We start from the raw sequence: 20,189 nt of genomic DNA, 5'->3' as shown, positions 1-20,189 counted from the left end.
TAGACCACCTCCCAGCTGAGATCTAACCTTTTAGCAGTGGGGAACAAAATAGCAACTAACTGTAACCCTTTCAAAATGTTACATCACACAGAATAATAAAATGTCCCCTTGCGGGTGTTTTTGAGTCAGAGACTACAGCAGAAGAATCTAAGAGCAGATTCATAGCATTCTTTATATTAATCTTTATAGAGGAAAGATATATCAAGTCACAAATACACAAGTCATGTGGTCTCACAAGCCTTGCAAAACAGCTGACAGCATAGTGTTCCCAGTTCAGGACTAAACAGGCCTGGAGCCTCTCACGCACAGAATGGCAACACCATTTAACTGTTACACATTTAGTGACCCATGCTAATGACAAAAATATTCTCGTCTCCTCAACGTAATCTATAAACAGTTCAAACCGAAAAAGCAAAACACAGTCATCCCCCTGACATGCAACATTTAAACATAGATATTTAAAAGATGAGCTTCTTGTTTTTACAGCAATATCCAACAGTAAGACACATGAGAAAAAACATTGGTGGATATATACATTAACTTACATAATCAATAGCTCTGTTTTTTATCAACAATATTTACACAGTAGTGGAGGAAATAAAAGTCTTCTTTCCCACCTGTTTGCCCAAAGTCACATAATGAACGTCCCTCTTTTGCATCAGTCACATTGCAGGTACTTGTCAGTTGTTTTGTCTTGTTTGGCTAGAGTAATCAACCCAGGAGTAATCAGCACAGATAGTGTTAAGTGACTGACAAATATACAAATGAAGTATTCTGTACAGGTCCACACGTTCAAGCAAATATTAACACAAACACGAGGCAGCAGTTCTTCCTCACAGCTAGGAAGGGATACACTGATGGCTTATCACATTACACTGAGGTACATTGAGCCATGTATTCAGATGCTCTGACTGTTGCAGTTGGCTGCAACTCTTCCTCTGAGTTTTCGTAGTCTCACATGTAACACGCAGAGTGTACTACTTAGCTGAGAAATTCTTGCTGAATGAGGGACACTGTTACAGTAATCTATGTTATTGGCAAAGTGTGGCATAATACAGCTATCTTATGTCATTGTATGTTACTGTAATTCATAGTTGATAGATATCAACGAGGCAGACAGACAGACCACCTGTGCTAAGATAACAAGAAGCATATTAGCAACTGATGAGCTTCACAGAGACAAACAATGTAATTGGACAGTCCACAAGTCTTATTTTTCTCTTTCACTTGAATTTATCCGTCACTCAGATGCATCTCAATACAGTGTCACGTCTCTGTCATGTGACACAAAGATGAATATAAATTTCTCTGATAAATGGGATCTGTTCCTGTTCTCAGGTAGGAGGTCAGACGATGGATCCCTTGGAGGAGGACAGGTGGATGGACTGGATGCGGATGGCTAGGGTTTTCTCTAGGGCCTCCAGGATGTCACATCCGGGGCTATCAGGAGGCGCGTCGTACAGCAGCTGTTTGAAGGGCTCCAACTCGATCAGCATTACCATGTTCTTTAGGAAGTAGCCCTCTATATAGGATGCCAAGTCTGGAGCATCAAGAAACTGTAAAAAAAAAAAAAGAAAAAAAAAGAAAATACAAACAAAAAACAATTTTCATGAAATTAGAGATCACATTTTTGGCTTAAGCTTACTGCTTTGTAGCACAGCTTGTTTTGGACTGTCCAGTAGTATTAGTGTATCCTATTTTTGCACCTTGGTGTGATTGTAGATCTCAACACATGTCTCAGTGTTGATGTTCTTAGAGCAGATAATCTCACAGTGCCTCTGCAGCGCCTCCAGCTGGAAGAACTTGGCCGCAGACAGAAGCTGGAGGAAAAAAAAAAACAATCAACTCAATCTTGACATTTAGAATGTGTTTTATTTTTTATCATAGATATTGTTGTTTCATTTGAACAGTGCAATATCTATATATGACATTGAACTGTTTCATAGGGCAAATGTTTATTTTCACTGTAAGCTTTATAGAGAATAAAAACAGCTGGCAAGTTATAATCGTAATAACGACCTAACCTCCATAATATCAGTGTTCCTGATGTGCAGAGCTTCCGTCCCTCCACAGTAGAGATACTGCATCACCAGCTGAAAAGAAGAAACACATGTTGCTGGTTCCAATACAAGGATAAATAAGAATTTATGAAGGAAGGAATATGAGTGTGGTTCATGTGTAATTCAAAGTAGTCTCACCTGAAAAATGTGATATTTGACATTACTGATTTCAATACATGTGTTTTCTCCGCAAGGTCTGTTTGCTAGAAGAGTCTTAAACCTTGAGAGAGAGAGCACAGAGGGTGAGAGAGGAAAGATCAGCCTAATCCAATATTTTGGTATTTTATTCATGTTTGTAACACTGTGAAGGGAAATACATCTTAATAATATACAGTAGCTTATAGCATGGAGAGCACAATAAGCCTTGAATTACTCTACAGCAATGGGTTAGTTTAAAATGAGCTTAATGAGTCACTCTTTAGTCACTTCATGACAGGATTGATTGGTTATCATCAATGCGAAATGACATAGGAATGAAATGGACAACCTGTCAAGGATTACTTTATGGATCAGCAAGAAGAGATGTACAGTACCGAGATCACAAGTGTTTGCTCATTGCTGTATGAATTCATTAATCTTTTCTCAGTGAATTTTTACAGTCACATAATTAAGAGCCTTTAAGGAGTCACCATATCCAGCAGAATCCTATGCTACAAAAATGACTGTAAGTAAATATTTCCTGAACTTGTATATTTGAAGGCAAATGTTTAAGTGAGTGTACCTGTTGGAAGCTGTGAATAGCAGGACTTTGTGGGCATAAAAAGGCTTTCCCTCTACCAAAAAGGTCACATCTGACATCTCTTTGTTGTTCAGGAAGTGGGGATCTGAAAGACACATGGCCAGAAAAACTTGATGTTTTTCTAATTGTCAGAAAAAAAAGGGTGTACACCTTAGCCTTAATGGCCATTTAAGATAAATTTATGCTACTTTTAAACTTTTATATTGACTATTTTTAAACAAATTCTATTTGAGTTTATGAACACTAGATGGTGTTATCTGCACTTACAATTTTCTCACATTGTGCATTTACTAGTAACAGCACACTCAAATAAAAATACATCAAAGCAGTGCCTTTGTGCTGTATTTTTACACTGTTAAACACTATAAAGACAAGCTCTCACCAAGGCGTGATGACTGCTTCCTCTTGATCTCCACCAGTTTGGGGATGGGGTAAGGGCCATAACACTGGGTGAAGATTGCAGACAGCTGCTGGCTGATCACCTCATTCTGACAAAGCACAGACAAAACATCATAGGGTGATGAAAGCTGCCTGGGCGGGCAGCGCTCAGCCAACATCCAGGAGTCCATGTTATGCAAGAACAAAAGCACTTACTGTAATGGTCCTCTCCTACACAAACATCCCCAAAGCAATTATCAGCACAGTGAGAGAGGTTAAACTCCTGCAGCCTCCTATCACGCTCAGCATTCACTTTATTCAAGCAATTGTTCCAATAAGTCACATATTCATGGCCATCTCACAACCTTGGAAGGGGATCAGATGAATATCAGGCTTATTTCTTACACCCTCAGTTCCTCAGAGATTACTGTGATGGGGAACACCATTACACGAGAGTAAGATTGTCTCACTACACCTAATTTTCCACTTGGGTATTTGGTGCTTAAACTGAAGGAGGTGCAGCGCCATTCAGCTGCAGCAATGTTGCGCAATACTATATAGCTCTATGTGTGCTATTACTCTTGCATGTGCAGAGGGTGGTGCAATGGGTGCTTGAGCACCTGCCCTTTTGCCCTTCGATGCCCAAAGTGCCCTTTTGTCAATGACAAATTTAATTCATTCATTCATTTTTAAATTTGTAAAGGTCCTTTCGTGAAGGCCTGCCAAATCAAACTATTAGTAGAATGAATTAATAATAATTTCACCGTAAATAAAATGACCCACATTATGACCTTTCACCTGATGATCTCATCCGTGACGAACCCTTCCGTTCACACACCGTTAGTGATTCAGCAGCTCTGACTACAGGACACCTGCGATTCCGCCGGTAAGAGGGGTTTGCTGCAATGTGCTTGTTGTGGGTTGTTGGATGTATTTTACAAGAAAGACGCATAGAGAGCAGCACAGTAGTTGTATATTGCTGTGTGTCGCCTGTAGTAAGTAACGTTAGCTGCCGACTAACACTGCGCCGACAGCTAACGTTACTTCTGCACACAGATAAACAAAGGTGCTCTGTTCACTTCGTTGTTGCTGTTTGAGGGAGAAAAGTTTCACGGGCGTCGCGAGGTATTGTATTGTAAACCTTTCACTTGAACTAGGATTATTACAGTAACTTAAAAAAAACAAACATGTGCCTTAAAATAATTATAACAACATTGGTAAAACAGGTTTATTACTTATTCCTCCGAATTATAGCCTACTTACCAGCCTTTTTTAAACGATCATTTAATTTAGAACAGTATTTGAATAGATTTAATAGCAAACCTATTATATGAACTAAATAACTGGAAATACATGTAATAATGTCAGTGTCAATATAAAATAAATAATATTCCTGACATCAAAGTAAAGAGTGAAGAAGAAATGGATTTCAGAAAAAGGTATGAAATGTTAATGTGAAAGGTAAATGCTGCTCTGTCATGGTTATTCTGGGCCAACAGAATGAACACACACACACACACATCTTTTTAGATTTATGATTAGACATATAAATCCAAATATATATCAGATTCACAATGCAATATATAAAATTATCACATTATCACAATATTGCCTATACACACACACACACACACACACACACCTGTCTATAGATTTGTCTCACTCTTACCCCTGCCTGTGCTAACCTAGTCCTTTCTCCCAGTATTGTTTCCATCCCAGATTATTTCCCACACTTTTTTGAACCTGGTATCTTATTTCCTCTACCTGCACCTCTTGGTGTGCAGCAGTCTCTGTTTGCATCTGTATTTTCTCATAGCAGTCAGCCTTGGCAGCGGCTGCAGCACTACAGCAGGTCAGTCATAGTGAGCCAGTCCCAAATACAGTCAGCAATCTTTACATCTTGTCATGCTCACATATTTGTTTCATCAGCTAATATATCTCCTATGTTTGTTATAATATCTCTAGTCACAGATCACCTCCAGTAGTATCAGCAGGAACAAAAGCAGCAGCAGCAGCATCCCCAGCAACCCAGCAACTGTTCCCTGTAAGTTATGTCAGCCCACCGTGTTTTAAAGCAAGATCTGTGTATTTCCTGTGTTTCTTTTTCAAAACTATGTCACAGCATTTGTTGATGTATCGATACAGAAGCATCTGTGTACGCATATAATCAAGGAATACATAACAATATATTTCTGTATCGATATTCTGAGAAGAGCCCTATGTGATGGCGCAATGGATAAGACTATACCTTTGGCATGAGAGACCCAGGTTCAATCCCCCACTGTGACCCATCCACCATTGTGTCCTTGAGCAAGACACTTAACCCCTAGTTGCTCCAGAGACGTGTGACCTCTGACATGTATAGCAATTGTAAGTCGCTTTGGATAAAAGCTAAATGAGTAAATTTAAATCCTTGTTCCATGTGCCCCTTTTATACTTTGAGCACCTGCCCTTCTGCACGGCCCTGCTATTAATGATGCATGTCGCCAACAAACAGCTATGAACAGCTACTTACTCTACGAGGAACAAATATGCGTTTCTGTAATTTCCCTCACATTCAGCAGCCAGACACAGTGTGTGACAGTGGCAGACTAAATTGCTGTATAAAGGTTTCATACTATCTGGCAGAGGATAGACGGCTCCTAACTTTGCGGTAGAACAACAGTGCCAGGGGTCCCTGAAGCTCATGAGGGTCACTGCCCCCTCGCCACCATACATCAACCAACACCGAGACAAGGACTGACACTGCAGCAATCCACTGAAGGGATGGCCTGAGTGTGTTAGTGTGTGTTAGTGTGTGTGTGAGACAGATAGAGAGAAAGAAACACTGTCGGTAAGAGATTGCACATGCATGTGTCTCTGCAGGTCTGCATGTGTGTGCTTAACCATGTGAGGGTGTGTGTGTGTGTGTGTGCACTGCATTGTTATTTGTCATATCAGCAATGAACGTGAAACCCATAATGCCGGCAGGGCAGCACTAAGCCAGACAGCACAATGATGTGCTGTTTTAAATCTAATTTGGCCTACCAAGGGGATCATGAGCTTAAGTAATGAGACAGGGCCCTGAGCTAATGAGCAGCAACAGAGAGCAGGAGGGGGAAGGAGCATGTCATAAATCATTATCATTTTAGATGACTGATATTGAGCAGGTCTCTGGGGCTCTGTCAGTGTCTGCAAAGCTGACTACCTAGATGTAAACATTTTAAAGGTAGAGATCAAAATGTAGCTTTGAAATCCAACTGAAATTCAACGTGATTCAACAGGTGATACAGACGTTGCAGTACCTTGCTGGCTCTGAGGATCTGGAACATGAGAGGCAGGCCGTGCGTGATGAGCTCCTCAGTGTACTCCTCTTCCTCGATGCAGCTGAACTCTTTCAGAAGACCTTGGATCAGAGGTCGGCGGTGCTGATGGAAACATGTGCGCAGAGACTCCAGCCAAGTGTGCAAAGTCCATGGGACCCCTGGGAAATAGTTACGAAAGAATCTATCAAATTCACACAAAAAGACACACAAACAAGGTACAAATGTTGCATACATAATGTGAGACAGAACACGCATGCATGTGTTTTAGAGAGTGTTTACAGAAACTAACCGAGGCTCCGTATATCTATGGTGATGTCTACATGCCCATGTTCTGAACTGTGGTACATCGCTTCTTTCAGGGCTTTAAGTTTGGCCTTTCCAGTTCGGATCAGGTCAATCTGAGACTGACTTCTACCTTCCAGCTCTGAACCCTCTGCCAGAATCTCTTCCAGGGATAAGACGTCCCCTTTCCCTTTCTCTGTGTCAGACAGCAGCTTACGGAACACATTTCTAGAGCAAAAGCACAAAAATACAACATTTTATTTCTCTCATGTCCAATATCACCAACAGGGGCAAACAGCATTTGTATAACATACACTTCTGTGTATCTTCAAAGTAATAAGGCCAGGACAATCTGAAATGAACTGACTCACAGCTTTGACTTGTTATTGTTGCATATAGCTCAGCTTTAATTAACATGTATGGTTAGATTTACAAGTAACTTTGTTGGATGGACAATCTACTATATTTGGTGTTAAATAGTTATAAGTCACTTGAGAACATGGGCAATCATTTAACGAACTAAACCCATTTCTTTTCATGAACAAAAACTTCAAATATTCTATGGTGCATATTTAATATGTCTGGTCCTCCATGTGGACCAACTTGGATTTGTCTTGTTTGGAAAGCTTGATGCTCTGGTCACCAATTTTGTCAAAGCCGGATAAAAAGTCACTTAGTGAGCTATTTATGTGATAGGCCATGCCAATTCTTTAATTAAATTTACTGGCTAACGTCCCATAAAATATAACTGCCCAACACAATATCGCTGGTGTAATGTTGCCAAATACAGTTAGACACACTGGCGCTGTGTAATTGCGTGACACAAACAAAAACTTACTTGGAAAAATTTGGTCATGCTCTATTTTACAGGTCAGCAGCATTTTAGAATAAATTCCTCATATTTTGCTTTCGTTTCATGGACATAACTATGATTCTTGTTATTAATTATAGGGGAAATATAGAGTGTACATAACTGGCACACGTACAGTTAATTACAATGAATTGCTTGCATAACGTGGAGAGTCTTTTAGTAAGTGCACAGCAAGTCAGCTGGAGATGCAAAAATGTAAACTCAATGTATAATGTAAAATGTAAACTATTCTGAAAGCATGCCATGGATTATTAACAGAAAGAGTAAAACTAAAAGGCACACATGGACAAAGATTTGCAACAACCTGGATGTGAACAAAGGTCAAGAGGTTCATGAATTTCAAAAGAGGTAATGAAATGTGGTGTTAGCTCTGTAAGGTGGCACACTGAGACCATACTGTATTTAATTAAGTCTTTATTTTTTATACATTTAAGATGGCTGCGCTGTTTTTAGGCTCTATCTTGTGCCATCTTAAACTAAACTAAAAACAACATCAAAAACACAAGAATACAGTATTAAACATCTAATGACACAAACCAATTCAACAGATGAGGTGTCAATTTCATGGACATGCTTTGATGAGATTGTGTTTGTGCATAAACATGATTATCTGCTGAATACACAGCACAAACAAAGTGTGCTTGTGTACCGTGTGTTTATTCACTCGGGAGGGTGTACTCATGATTGAACATGAATGTGTGTGTGGATGTTAACATACCTGTGTCCGTGAGCTGCTGCCAGGCTGTAGGAGTTCATGTCTCCCTGCGGCGCGGTGGAGATGCCATTACGGTACATGGTTCCCACCATGGGGTCCGCCCCCCGCTCCAGCAGCAAACTCACAAGCTCAAAGTTACCTGTGCATGAAAAACAATTGGCAGAGCTTATATACATTACACACACACACACACACACACACACACACACACACACAATACGATCAAACCAAAAAAATGGCAGAGAGGCAAACATTTGATCATTTGATCATAAATATGCTTCTGAAGTAATAACTCAGCCAATGATCACGCTGACAGTCAGGTGTTGTTTTCAGCTGGAGTTGTCAGCGTGTTACAGTACAGTTGGACAGGAGGCAGAGGACGGGAGTCTGTCTGTGTCTCTGTACCTGCAGCAGCAACCAGCTGCAGCGGGGTCTCTGTGTAGTTCTCCATCCCGTCCTGCAGGGATCCCTCCACGTTGGCTTTGGCATCTAGCAGCAGCTGCAGAGGTCGGGTGGTGACATGGAGAGGTATGATGGGAGAGAGAGAGAGAGAGAGGTGTAGATAGAGAGAGGAGAAGAGAAAGAGTCAGTTGGCTGATGAGAATGATTTGAAGTTAGCCTGCCAGATTCTAGATTCTCTCATCATATTTAACAGTCAAATCCCTGAAAAATCTAAATTTGTCATTTTTAAACTTATTTTTTAACAGACAAGAAATACCGTGTTAATTAGTGAGCTTTGGGGGTACTGGAATGCTGATTTTGTTACCTATGGACTGAGCCAGGCTAGTGGGTTCTCCTTGTCTCCAGTCTTTATGCTACATGTAAGCTAAGCTAACCATCTCCTAGCTCCAGCTTCATATTTAAAGCAAAGACACAAGAGTGATATCAATCTTTTCATCCAACTCTTTGCAAGAAATTGGCTAAAACCTTAACCCCAAAATGTCAAACTATTCTTATAATGTTTGCTGATATTTTTGAGTGTAACATAGCCGTAATGGCTATGAGTCAAAGTCTGAAAGCAGGCTAAATAGAATGTAGTCTCATAAAGTTTACTGTTTAATTGATTTGTTATTATTATTTTAATTGTTATTTGTCGCTTATTATATATTTAAAGTCGTCTTCTTTTAGAACACTGCTCATACACCGGCTGTAACTGAGAAAATGATCTAGACAAGTTCCTGAATATCAGAATTTATGTCATCTAATAACATGAAAAATGACTTGAATTTAACATTAATATCTTGGAAAATTGAGTGGGATATGATTATATATTTAATGACAATACACTTCTTCTTCTACTCTGAATTAAATCTTTTTAACTTCAATCTGTCTTTTATCTGATGTCCTCAAAGATCAAATTGTAGTGTCACATGGCTTAAACATTTTCCATTAGAATTAAATGATTCAAAATCCAATGGACAGATCATTTAGAGGACAAAATGAATTAGTTAAATGAGTTCGATAACAATTAGGCCGCTGTGTTTCCAGTTTCCATTCGCTAAATGCGGTCTGATGCCTGACGGGGACTCTGGAGGCCATGTTCAACACAATTGTTCAGACCTCAACATTGGCTGGGTAAATTCCCTCTTTAAAGGAATTTAAAGATCAAATTGTACATCACACAAACAGCATCTCAGTAACAGAAAAATGAAAACAAAAAAGAGAGACATGAGAAAACTCATATTGGAGAACCATCATCATCATCACTACCAAGCTCTGATGACAAAAATGACAATGATGACCAACCATGAGCTGAAGCACAACGAGAGGTCATGATGAGAGAATCACAGGTGAGAAAGGATGTCACTACCTGCACCACAGGCACATGTCCGTGTAACACAGCGAAAGTGAGTGGCGTCGCCTGCCGCGTTTCGGGAAAGACTGAGGGGTGCTTGTGCACTGAGTTTGGCACCTGGGGAAGGGACACAGGTAAGGTGGGTTGGGTAGGTAGGAGGGAGAAAGGTGAGGGAGAGAGATACGAAGCCATTAAAACTACTGCATGGCCTACAGAGCACAAGACAAGCAGCTACAGGGAGGAGAGGGGGGACAGGAAGCCCTACATGAGAAACTAGAGTAATTGACTAGGAACCCTGGGGCTGCGGAGGACATCCTTTCACTGTGTTGTTGGCCTAATGAACACGATGGATTGATCTGTCTACTTAGGCCTAGTCCTAATGGCTTCACTCTGATCTTTTCAGCCTCCACTGTGAATTTCTCTGACAGGGCTTGGACCCAACATCTCTAAGGCTCATCTCTCTGGTCGGGCTACAGTGAATAACTGTGAGCCAACAACAAGACGGGATTAATGTTTGTTAATGAATGATACTACAACGTGTCTTTTGTGTTCTTTAATTAAGGTTTATTGTTGCTATATTGTCACTGGAAATAAAAGCGGGTCTCTATAACAACTGTATCTTTTGTGTCAGATAGACACCAGATTTTCCTCTGGGGCAACCTTATCTAATAACTGCTGTGAGCAGTGGGCAAAATAATTTGTTTTTATTGCACTTGATGTATTACTATAAGGAACAGCACCTACACTGTAGTCACTCCAAAGAATTCAAGCTGGTATCACCTATGCAGTGGGCTAATATTTAATGTTTAATGTTTAACCTGTTAAGTCCCAATAAATGCGTTGGTGTGCTTCTTCCACTGTACCTACATTTAAGTACCAGTAGGAACCAGTAAGTATAATAAGTATATCGGTTTGTGATTCATACTACAAATATACACTGTAAATTATGGGCTATGATATCAAGCGTTATCAATCATTCTAAGTTTGAAAGATTTTAAAGAACATAAATCATTTTGAAGCTGCCCAGCTCGTGAAAGAAATGTACATTTGTTTTAACTGATCAAATGTAAACCAGGCTCAAAACCAGATGCATAAAATAGGTCTTTATATTTCAGGCTTTGTGCTTTGTGCTTTGGCCAGGGGTCATGAATGCAGTGGACTGCAAATCAACTCTGACACAATGGCTGATGGGACATGTTGCAGAGGTGACTAACGAAGACCAAGATCATGAGGCCTTAACTGAACCACCTCTCTGAAGTCTGCCCAGAGTCGAAGGATGCCGTCTCTAATCTCTCCAGAGTCTGTGAAGAATTCAGTTTGCTTTGAGTCAGGCGGTCTTTATCACATTTTTCCCTGACGGAGAAAAAAATGACTCAGCAACAAACCTCTGCGTCATGTTTTTACGCTCTAAATACTCAAATGCAAGTGAGTTTCATTGCACACACTATTTCAATCCGTTTGTACACTGCTATGTATTCTTTAACGTGGCAGGGCAGTCAGTGCCTCATGATCTTAAGCTCTTAGACATTTAGCACCACGACACATGGGAGAGAACAAAGAAGGGGAGATGAGGGACCACATAGTTGGCTTTCTTCAACACCACACACATAGTTTTCAGTAGTTAACAACACTGATGAATCATTTTAGGACATGTATCACTGTACATACTGAAGAATACAAAAGTTGAAAGGTCCTGTCAGCACCTCTCGCCTGTCACAAAATCCACCCTACATTGATATATACAGTGCTGATGTCTCCCACTAAAATGTCGTTATAAAAACTCTGGCTGGATCAGTTTGATATTTTTAAAAGTATCTTTTTTAAAAGATATTTCTGTTTAACTGATATGGGCAATGTGTACTCCACTTTGCTCTGTATGATTTCACGTAAGAAAAATCATTTCTTCGTTTGATTTTGATCTACCCAAAGTTGAAACCAGAATAGCAGTAAAAAAAACTTCATCAGCACTTACCTCGCTGTTAATATCAGCTCCCGCATCCAGCAGCATCTGTACCATGGCCTCGTCTCCACGGACACAAGCGTACATCAGCGGGGTCATCCCCTATACACACACATTTGTACAGACACAACCATCCTAAATTTCGATATTGGAGATCAAGCATGTTATTTCATCGAGGAAGTGCCATGTTACACATTTGACATTGTGCCACTTAGTTATTAAGTTTAACTTAAACCTATTTTTTCACAGCTGAACTTTCAGTCTGATCTAAACTTGTATCCTTGACAGTTACACCCCTGGCACCTTGAGTCTGATGAGAGTAATATTCTGCTATTGATTGTTTAAAAGAATACCATATGAGTCAATATCTCCTCTGGGCCATTGGCAATGTCAGCAGACCTTGTCCAGCAGAAACATCAACAATTCTAGACTCTGTACTTGAAAGTTTCTGCTTACATCAGCCTCAAACTAAATGTTGATTTTCCCGTGGAAAATCATGAGTTACGCTTGCAGTATTTTCCTGATGATTTACTGTACTGGAGGTGGTAGTCGTGATATAATGCAGAGCACCTTGGCAGGAAAGCTGCAGGAAAAATAGATGTCAGAATGAGCTTTAATATTCATGACTACCTTTCTGCTCACAAATCTGCACGGCTCAAAGGTGAGGGAGCCAGAGTTTACCAAGCGAATAAGATTTTCTGTTCCATAGGCTGTGTGTGTGTGTGTGTGTGTGTGTGTGTGTGTGTGTGTGTTTGCGTGTGTCTGTCAGTGTAAATGTGCCTCCATATGCATTATTTAATGTGTTGACTGTGTCTCTAACCTGCTCACTCATGCTGTTGATGCCATCGGGCCCCAGCAGGTTGACAGCCTGCTTCACCAGGTCCGTGCGTCCACAGCTGAGCATACGGAAGCCCAGATCCTGCAGGAACTTTGCTTCAGTAGAGGCAGCATCCAGTTTCCTTGAGGCACAGAAGCAGTCATCCGTTCTGAAAGGGCAAAGCGCACAAAGTGATTCACAGAGCAAGCTGACTGTTTTGACTGTTTGCAATGCGCCATATTTTCCCTGAACACCTGACAAGTTTTATTTTTTTAACGCTACAGGGAGGGATGAGTACATGGGAAATACGCACGTCTTTTCTTGCTCATATCACTGATGTATGAGTTTGTGTGTGAGTTCACACGTGTGCCTCCTGGTGTTTTCTATGTGCAGATGAAGAGGTTGGGTGCACACACACACGCTTAAAAGGCAAGTACACTGACTGCTTACAGCCTTACCGGAGCTGACGGGGCTCACAGTCCACTCCAGGCAGCAGCAGTCTGGCAGCCTGCCGGACATCATCACTGTCCACAGAGAAGCTGCGTCTGTGTTCGGCGTGAACCACAGACACGCGCACCCACTCCATCAGAGGCGGCAGCACCATAAACGGCCTGTAGGGGGAGATAGAGGCACATGTTCTGGACACCAGAGACTCGCACTGAACTTCAGTCAGTACTTAGTGTGCCCTGGCACTTGCGAGGAAAATCCACCTAATACAGAATTTGCATATGTTATTTTGGAGATCTTGCCTGGTAGAGCGGATGTTTGAGAACAGGATGAACTCTGTCTAGAAGATGAAATCAAAGACCCAAAACTGGTATGTCACAGAGAGACACTTTGATGTGAGAAAGTCTGAACTGAGCAAGATCATAGCATAGATTATAAACCATAGATCATAGACATTAAAAAAAGCAAATTCTGTTTTATACAGTCTGTGTCAGCTATGAAGATTTCTATAAACTATGTGTCGAATCTCTTCACTAATTATTCTGCTGTGTTCTATAGACCTAAAGCTTGACTGAGTGATGTTATAATACTGTGTGTTGATGCTGTTATGGCTCAGCTGCTTACGCTGAATATATCTATAATATGCTATAAAAAACCCACATATTGCAATATGCGTAATACATTATAATGGTTTGCCTTAAAATGCACTGTGATGTTGTAACAGTTATAAGGCCTTACACATGTGTCAGCGTAGCACTTTACAAGGAAAGTATTGCAATTGCTCTGCTTCTATCTATTTTGCACAACATTATATTGTCTTATGAACATCATGGTGCTCTCTCGAAACATAATGGCCATTGTGGGGTTATTGCACGCCATTATGACATTATGACAGCTCTATATCTGCTTAAAGGAAACTAAGGCTTTATTGGTGTTTTGCCAACCTACTATACTGCAGAGCTTAGACAGAGGCAGGAAACGGCCATCACACGGTTGATCCTGACACCCAAGCTCTCACAGCAAACAACTTGAGATAGCAAAGTGGAAATGTGGTGGCACACAGAAAACAGAATCATAGTTTCATTGAGAGAAAATCTCCAAGTGAGAACTCCGGCTCTGCAGGACCCACACACGTAATTATGCAAAATGCAAAAATCTATGATGAAATAAAGAGCTTCTCTTCCACTCTTCCTGCATCAGTGTTTACTGCAGCCACATGGAATCCATACGCATGTACATACAGTAACTGTAATGACAGCATGTTATGGATGTAAATATTCACTTTCTTCCTTTAAGCAAAACAATGAGCTGAGTATTATGATCAGACATGTAATGACAACAAATACATTAAGAAGACTGATACTATTACAATGCATTACACGTTTATAAATGTGCATATAGGTATAAAAAAACATGTGAAAAATATGGGCTTTAAAAAAGTCACACAGCTTAATTATTCACTTTTAAACAAAACGATTTAAATAGTCTACATCAAATCTGACATTTTTTTATAGTACGTATGCATCTAAAACAGTATTCTGATCATTGCATAAACAATCAGTTTGATTGCAGAAGAGAAAAAACTACAATTTGTTGTTTTGAATGCTGCCAAAGAAATAAGATGGTCATGTGTTTTGTATGAGCTGTCACATATCAATGCTCTGCGTACTTGATGAAACTTGGTCTAGTCCTCCGGGATTTTGCATTCGATACATCACTTTACAAAGGATGTGTCAATGCTTGGACTGTCCTTGACACATGCTCGACCCACATCTGTCAGTCACTATTAATTAGTCACTCATCAATGCTACTCTGAGCTGGTTTAAGGATCTTTTAATATATATATATATATATATATATATAATAGTTTGATCTGCTAAGAAATGCAAACCCCTTTTGTTTTACTCACTTCAAAGGAGCCTGACCTACAGCCATGTTACATTATTGGTTCCACAGACTTCATTAAAGCAGCACACAACACCTAATCACGAGGCAACTAATGTATATTGACAATACATTCCCTCACGAGCCCAATGGAAACACTGGTTCAGAAGAAGTTCAAGGTGTTGCTGTTCCCATGCAAACCTCTTTCAAGAATTGCAATAAAGCTGCGACATTCTTGAGGAGGTTGTTGCAATCTCAGGGCTGTGCCTAATTTTGGCTCTGGCAGTGTGCTTAAATATGTCTGAAACAAACATACATGAATGTAATTTTCACTACAAATGGTCATTAGAGCTAAAGCAGATGTGAGTTTGCACACCTGGGACACACATTAGCTGATAACTTGCTCCACTGCAGGCGATAAAGTCTGGAGCCCCAGAGCAGGACTGGTCAGGCTCAACTGTCAGCACTGTTTCTCACCCCTGCCGCAAGCGGACAGGGGTCTCATCCAAAGTGCAGGAAATACTGATCAGGTCAAAGTACAAATGCTCCAGTCAAATATTATGAGTAAAAAAGTAATAAGAAATAGCGTGTCATGAGTAGAAAATGAAATGATTTTGAGGGCTGTCCTCTGTTTTCCTGACTTGTGGAAAAACTGTGAAGTGTACAAAAACTACAGGATGAAGGATAAAGGGAATTAACACCATGGAAACATTGCCTAATCCTTGTGTCATTCTCGCATAAGTCACCAGCACCGTCCTCCAGCTGCCGACTAATAATGTCCAGCTATGTCAGTGGCGGTAATTATAAATACTGAGTGAACACACCCGCTTCAACTGGCCCTTCCTGCTGCTGCACTGGTCACCCAGAGGGCACACTCAAGTAGCCAATAAGTTGACAATTCACTTACATAAAACTATACTTTCCTACCAGAGGAAAACATCTGGTGTGCCTTTTCAGGAGTGAGCACAGACAGCCAGGAATATAAAAGTCTGCTGAGGTGTACAGTTACAGCAGAATGATCTCTTCAGTTCTCTCCAGAAGGCACATTACCACTGGATAGTGTCTAGAAGGTTAGAAGCTAAGGTGAAAAGAAGGACAGATGCATAACCAAAAGGGAATTTCTACTTTTTCTCTCTATGATCTCATGGTCCTCTATTATTTTCTTCCTAGTGAACATGAAAGGTGCAATATTTTTACTGTCCCACCGTAAAAATTGAGGTGCAGGGGTCTGATAGATTAATCGATACCAGACGATTCTATTACTTTGCCCTGTTCTTGTTTTAAAAAAATCCTCACTGTATAAAAACACAAAACATTTTTCACGGTTCACATATGATGGGAGGTGCGAGTAAACATCTAGGTACTGTAAGTGACATCTTTCTCTACAACAAATAAAAAAATGATTTGTACCACTGTACTGTACATTGTGCTATATTACATTATTATCCCATTATATTACTTTATTAGATGTTCTTGTTACATCTGTTCTTGAGCTCACTTGCTTCTTGTTCTATTGTGAAAATATGAGTTTCATATTTCTGTCAGTTTGAGGCTGCAAGCTTTGCCACAAACCTGCTGATGTCCATCTGCTTGTCGTTCCATAATGGCACCAATTTTAGTAAAGTTTGTTATAGTACAAAAAGATCTTGAAATGAGATTGAATGTTAGCAATTCAAATGATCAAGCTGTAAACACATCTTTGATATATGGATCACCATTGGAGTTGATTTGGCAAACTTGTAGCAAACAATTGCCTATTTACACATCCAGCAGATACGGAGCAACATCTGCATTCATTTGGAGTAGTGCATGTGTCTACCTGACAACTGTAAGTCCAATATTTACTCTTCTTTTAGTTCTGTTTTTGGTCTCCACCAACTCCTGAGAAAAATATCTGGCCCTTTAGCTGTGAAATGCTCCACTATGTTGGCTAGCTGGTTGCTAATTTTGTCTGTCTGTTCAGTGCTGGGCAGGCCGTGTAGTGGGTTTCTAAAGCCTTGTGGAAAACAGCTGTCTGCTTCGTCTGAAAACAACGCTGGTGAGAGTGAACCAAAACAGTAAAGTTGCAGGCCCTGAAATTCAAACCAATGAGCTGAAAAACACTAAAACTCTCTGTAGAGTTGAGGGGAACTCCACGTTCAGATAATAATTATCCGTGGGTTCATCATTACAAACCAGCCTTTTCAGATCCAAGTAGTGATGTGATCAATTGTTATTGTCAAAAATATTCAGTGTAACAGCCTTAAAGATACTCTGTGTAGAAACCGTATGTGGTTACAGCATTTTTTTCAATCACTGCGGTGGCATTAAATTCTGTTTGTGAAAGTTTTAGAATTGGTGCAGTCTGTTGCTTTCAGCCCTTTACTCTCATTGTCGAAGGGGTCAAACCCAAGGGTGTGAAGGCTGGTGTTAGTCTATATTTTTCTTTTTGTGAACAAGAAATTACCAAAACCAACACTGTTTTAGACTGTCATGAAATTACCACTTCCTCTTCCTGTCTATGGCTCTCAGCCCCAAGTTCATTTGTTCCTACTGAAATAGGGTCACAAATATCTAGCCACACGAGACGATGTGGCTCACTGATGTGATTTTAATATTTTATGGACAACAATGGAGGTCTATGGCACAGAGAAATACTTGTTAGTAAGATCAATTCATGGTTGGTTTTGGTTTTTGGATATGGTGCTGCTCTGTGTTTTTTAGGTTCAGTGTTCAGTGGAATTTGAAGCTCCTCTTTAAATTTGGCCACACCTTTGCTTCTCACCTCTCTGTTTGTAAGGTGACCTTGGAGGGCTCAACGTTGGGGTTCTCCCACTCCACCTGAGGGCAGTGCATGAAGTAACATAGTGTGTAGATTGCCTCTGGCGCCCAGTGAATCACACTGCTCTTGTGGTGGATCGGCGTCCCATTGTTGTGGTTCTTCATATACAGCGGCTGTAGGTAATGCATGCCCCGGGACACCAGGTCACCTACACACACACACACACCATACAGAGAAACACAAAAGGAACATGAGCAGTGAGAAAGGACTTTATGAGCAGGCACAGGGGTGAAAAGACTGGAACATTTGAGCATGCGGCCTTTAAAAAGACGTCAGGGATTTATCCTCATTCCTTCCAGCCCCCTCAGAGCTCACTCTGTCAGGGGAAATCGGGAGTTTCCATGCGCCACAGTCAGGAAAAAGAAAGGGTTCATCCCGGTCCTTTCTGTGCAGCTCACAGGGGGACAGCAGGAGAATAAGCACGCTCAGGACTGCACTGTGTGGAGAATGAATATTTATGGATAAACATTAGCTACTTCCAGCTATTTCCCCTGCATAATTTGTCAGTACTTTAAGGTCATCCAGTTGGGCTTGAAAAATCAAAGCTTGAGAGGACTCTGCTTATAAAAATTTTAATATTCTCTAGGCGGGTTTAAAATAAAGTAAACAGATCTTGGAAAAGCATGTTCAGCCCATTTTTTGTACTTAAGGGACACGACAGATAGCCTCTTAGTGTAGCAAATTCAGTTAATCAAAAATCAAGACATGCATTGGAAGTTTTTTTCACAGCCAGCCAGATAGTCAAGACTAAGAGCAAATATGCTTGCTGGAAAAACAACCCTGTATTATTACAGCACAGACTCAAATCCCATTTCACTGAATGCTGTCACATTTCTGTCACTTCTCCTTCCTGTGTAGACCCACTGCACTATGAGAACAAGTAATGAAATTCTGAAGCGGGGTCGATCTGAACAAAAAAGATAAAACACTGTCATATTGTTCAGGTCAATTTCATACTATTCAAGGCAAAAAAAAGTAATACAGCACAATGGCACTTAGATCCCAGTCTAAATGAACTGTACTGTATGTGTGTCTATACAATACTAACAGCCAATCCAGTGGACAAAAGGGTTTGTTTAGTATCAAAATTGTGCTATTTGGCGCCTGCCAAGATTCCATTTAGCCTTGACAATGTGTGAGGAGAGTGTGAAAAGGACGTCTGAATGGGGGGAGAGCATTCATGCAATAAAACAGTCAATCTATCTCGACTGCCCTTTGGGAAAATCGGGGCTGTGCTGATATAGAAATGTGCTGGACAACATGTCCTGATGCAATGAGCAGGAAATATTATGACAGGAATGAACACCTCTTGGACAAACTTTAACTTAAGGCCCTGTGGTTTCTCTCTGTTGCTATCTGTTACTCCTCCTGCATCTTTTCTCTTAATTGTACCAACGGGAATACAGATAAGCTTGTAACAGTGCCCTCTAAAGCTTGGTAAGGGGAGCTGAGGTGGTCAGCGACAGCCAGTTCTCATGTTTTATTTATGCTGGACTGTGACATTTCCTACGCTAGCAGAGGAGGCTGGTAGGGCTGAGGAGGAAGATTATTTCTAACACTGAGAGAGTGCAACTGAAGCAGCAGCTTAACACGTAAAGGGAGATTACTGCCGCTCCTTCAGCAGATGTACGCAGAAATAACTGATGAAAAAGGATTAACTTATTGTTTTTGGTGACAATACATCTGGATTTTCTGTTTTGTCCAAAAAAGAGGAAGGATGGACTGAAGTATAGCAGTTTAATAAGCTAAAACATCAACAGCCTTTTCATTATAAGATTCAAGCCAATAATCAATACCTCATTCTGGGAAATTCTTTATGCTAACAAGAAGGTGGAGGACACACACAGTAGATCCTGCTCCTCAAGTGATTACCTTTTAGTGGTGGAGCAATGCGCTCTTTGTTTTCAATGCTTTAAAAATCCCCTTAGAAAAGCAAAATCACACAAATATGCCCGTTGCCAGAGTATAATGGTCTTGCATTGATTTACGAGAGATTTTACATGAGTTGGCACCTTTAAGATCAGTAACCGGCGAGGCAGCTCTGACATAACAACCTAACTGCTCATTACTTCAGATGACTGTTTAATGTTTAAGGGCGAGAGAGAGAAAGTAGAC

The 20,189-nt window shown here is 40.5% G+C and overlaps 1 protein-coding gene and 1 long non-coding RNA gene across 5 annotated transcripts in view; one reads left to right on the top strand and one right to left on the bottom strand.

Moving 5' to 3' along the window:
- Positions 1-148: 148 nt before the first annotated feature.
- The window catches only part of btbd11b (BTB (POZ) domain containing 11b), a 76,471-nt gene continuing 56,430 nt past the window's right edge, over positions 149-20,189 (bottom strand). For 2 of the 4 annotated variants that reach the window (XM_046038424.1, XM_046038427.1), the window contains exons 3-17: positions 18,018-18,222; positions 13,381-13,533; positions 12,926-13,091; positions 12,118-12,207; positions 10,161-10,262; positions 8,756-8,849; positions 8,354-8,489; positions 6,772-6,992; positions 6,462-6,640; positions 3,182-3,287; positions 2,782-2,884; positions 2,199-2,280; positions 2,025-2,093; positions 1,707-1,820; positions 149-1,556 (exon numbers count right to left, since the gene is read on the bottom strand). In XM_046038424.1, the coding sequence (XP_045894380.1) occupies positions 1,347-1,556; positions 1,707-1,820; positions 2,025-2,093; positions 2,199-2,280; positions 2,782-2,884; positions 3,182-3,287; positions 6,462-6,640; positions 6,772-6,992; positions 8,354-8,489; positions 8,756-8,849; positions 10,161-10,262; positions 12,118-12,207; positions 12,926-13,091; positions 13,381-13,533; positions 18,018-18,222 (2,030 nt within the window). In that variant the 3' untranslated portion in view covers positions 149-1,346. Of the gene's footprint in view, positions 1,557-1,706; positions 1,821-2,019; positions 2,094-2,198; positions 2,281-2,781; positions 2,885-3,181; positions 3,288-6,461; positions 6,641-6,771; positions 6,993-8,353; positions 8,490-8,755; positions 8,850-10,160; positions 10,263-12,117; positions 12,208-12,925; positions 13,092-13,380; positions 13,534-18,017; positions 18,223-20,189 lie in introns of all 4 variants that reach the window. The other 2 variants (XM_046038426.1, XM_046038425.1) reach the window with 2 other exon arrangements.
- LOC123962361 lies at positions 5,180-7,651 on the top strand. The gene is made up of 3 exons (XR_006822913.1): positions 5,180-5,221; positions 6,441-6,697; positions 6,842-7,651. It is a non-coding gene; the product is annotated as an uncharacterized LOC123962361 (long non-coding RNA).

The sequence above is a fragment of the Micropterus dolomieu genome, linkage group LG22 (assembly GCF_021292245.1).
Source record: "Micropterus dolomieu isolate WLL.071019.BEF.003 ecotype Adirondacks linkage group LG22, ASM2129224v1, whole genome shotgun sequence".
Classification (NCBI taxonomy): domain Eukaryota; kingdom Metazoa; phylum Chordata; class Actinopteri; order Centrarchiformes; family Centrarchidae; genus Micropterus; species Micropterus dolomieu.
The sequence above is the reverse complement of the archived record's forward strand: the minus strand, read 5'-3'. Positions and strand labels throughout refer to the sequence as shown.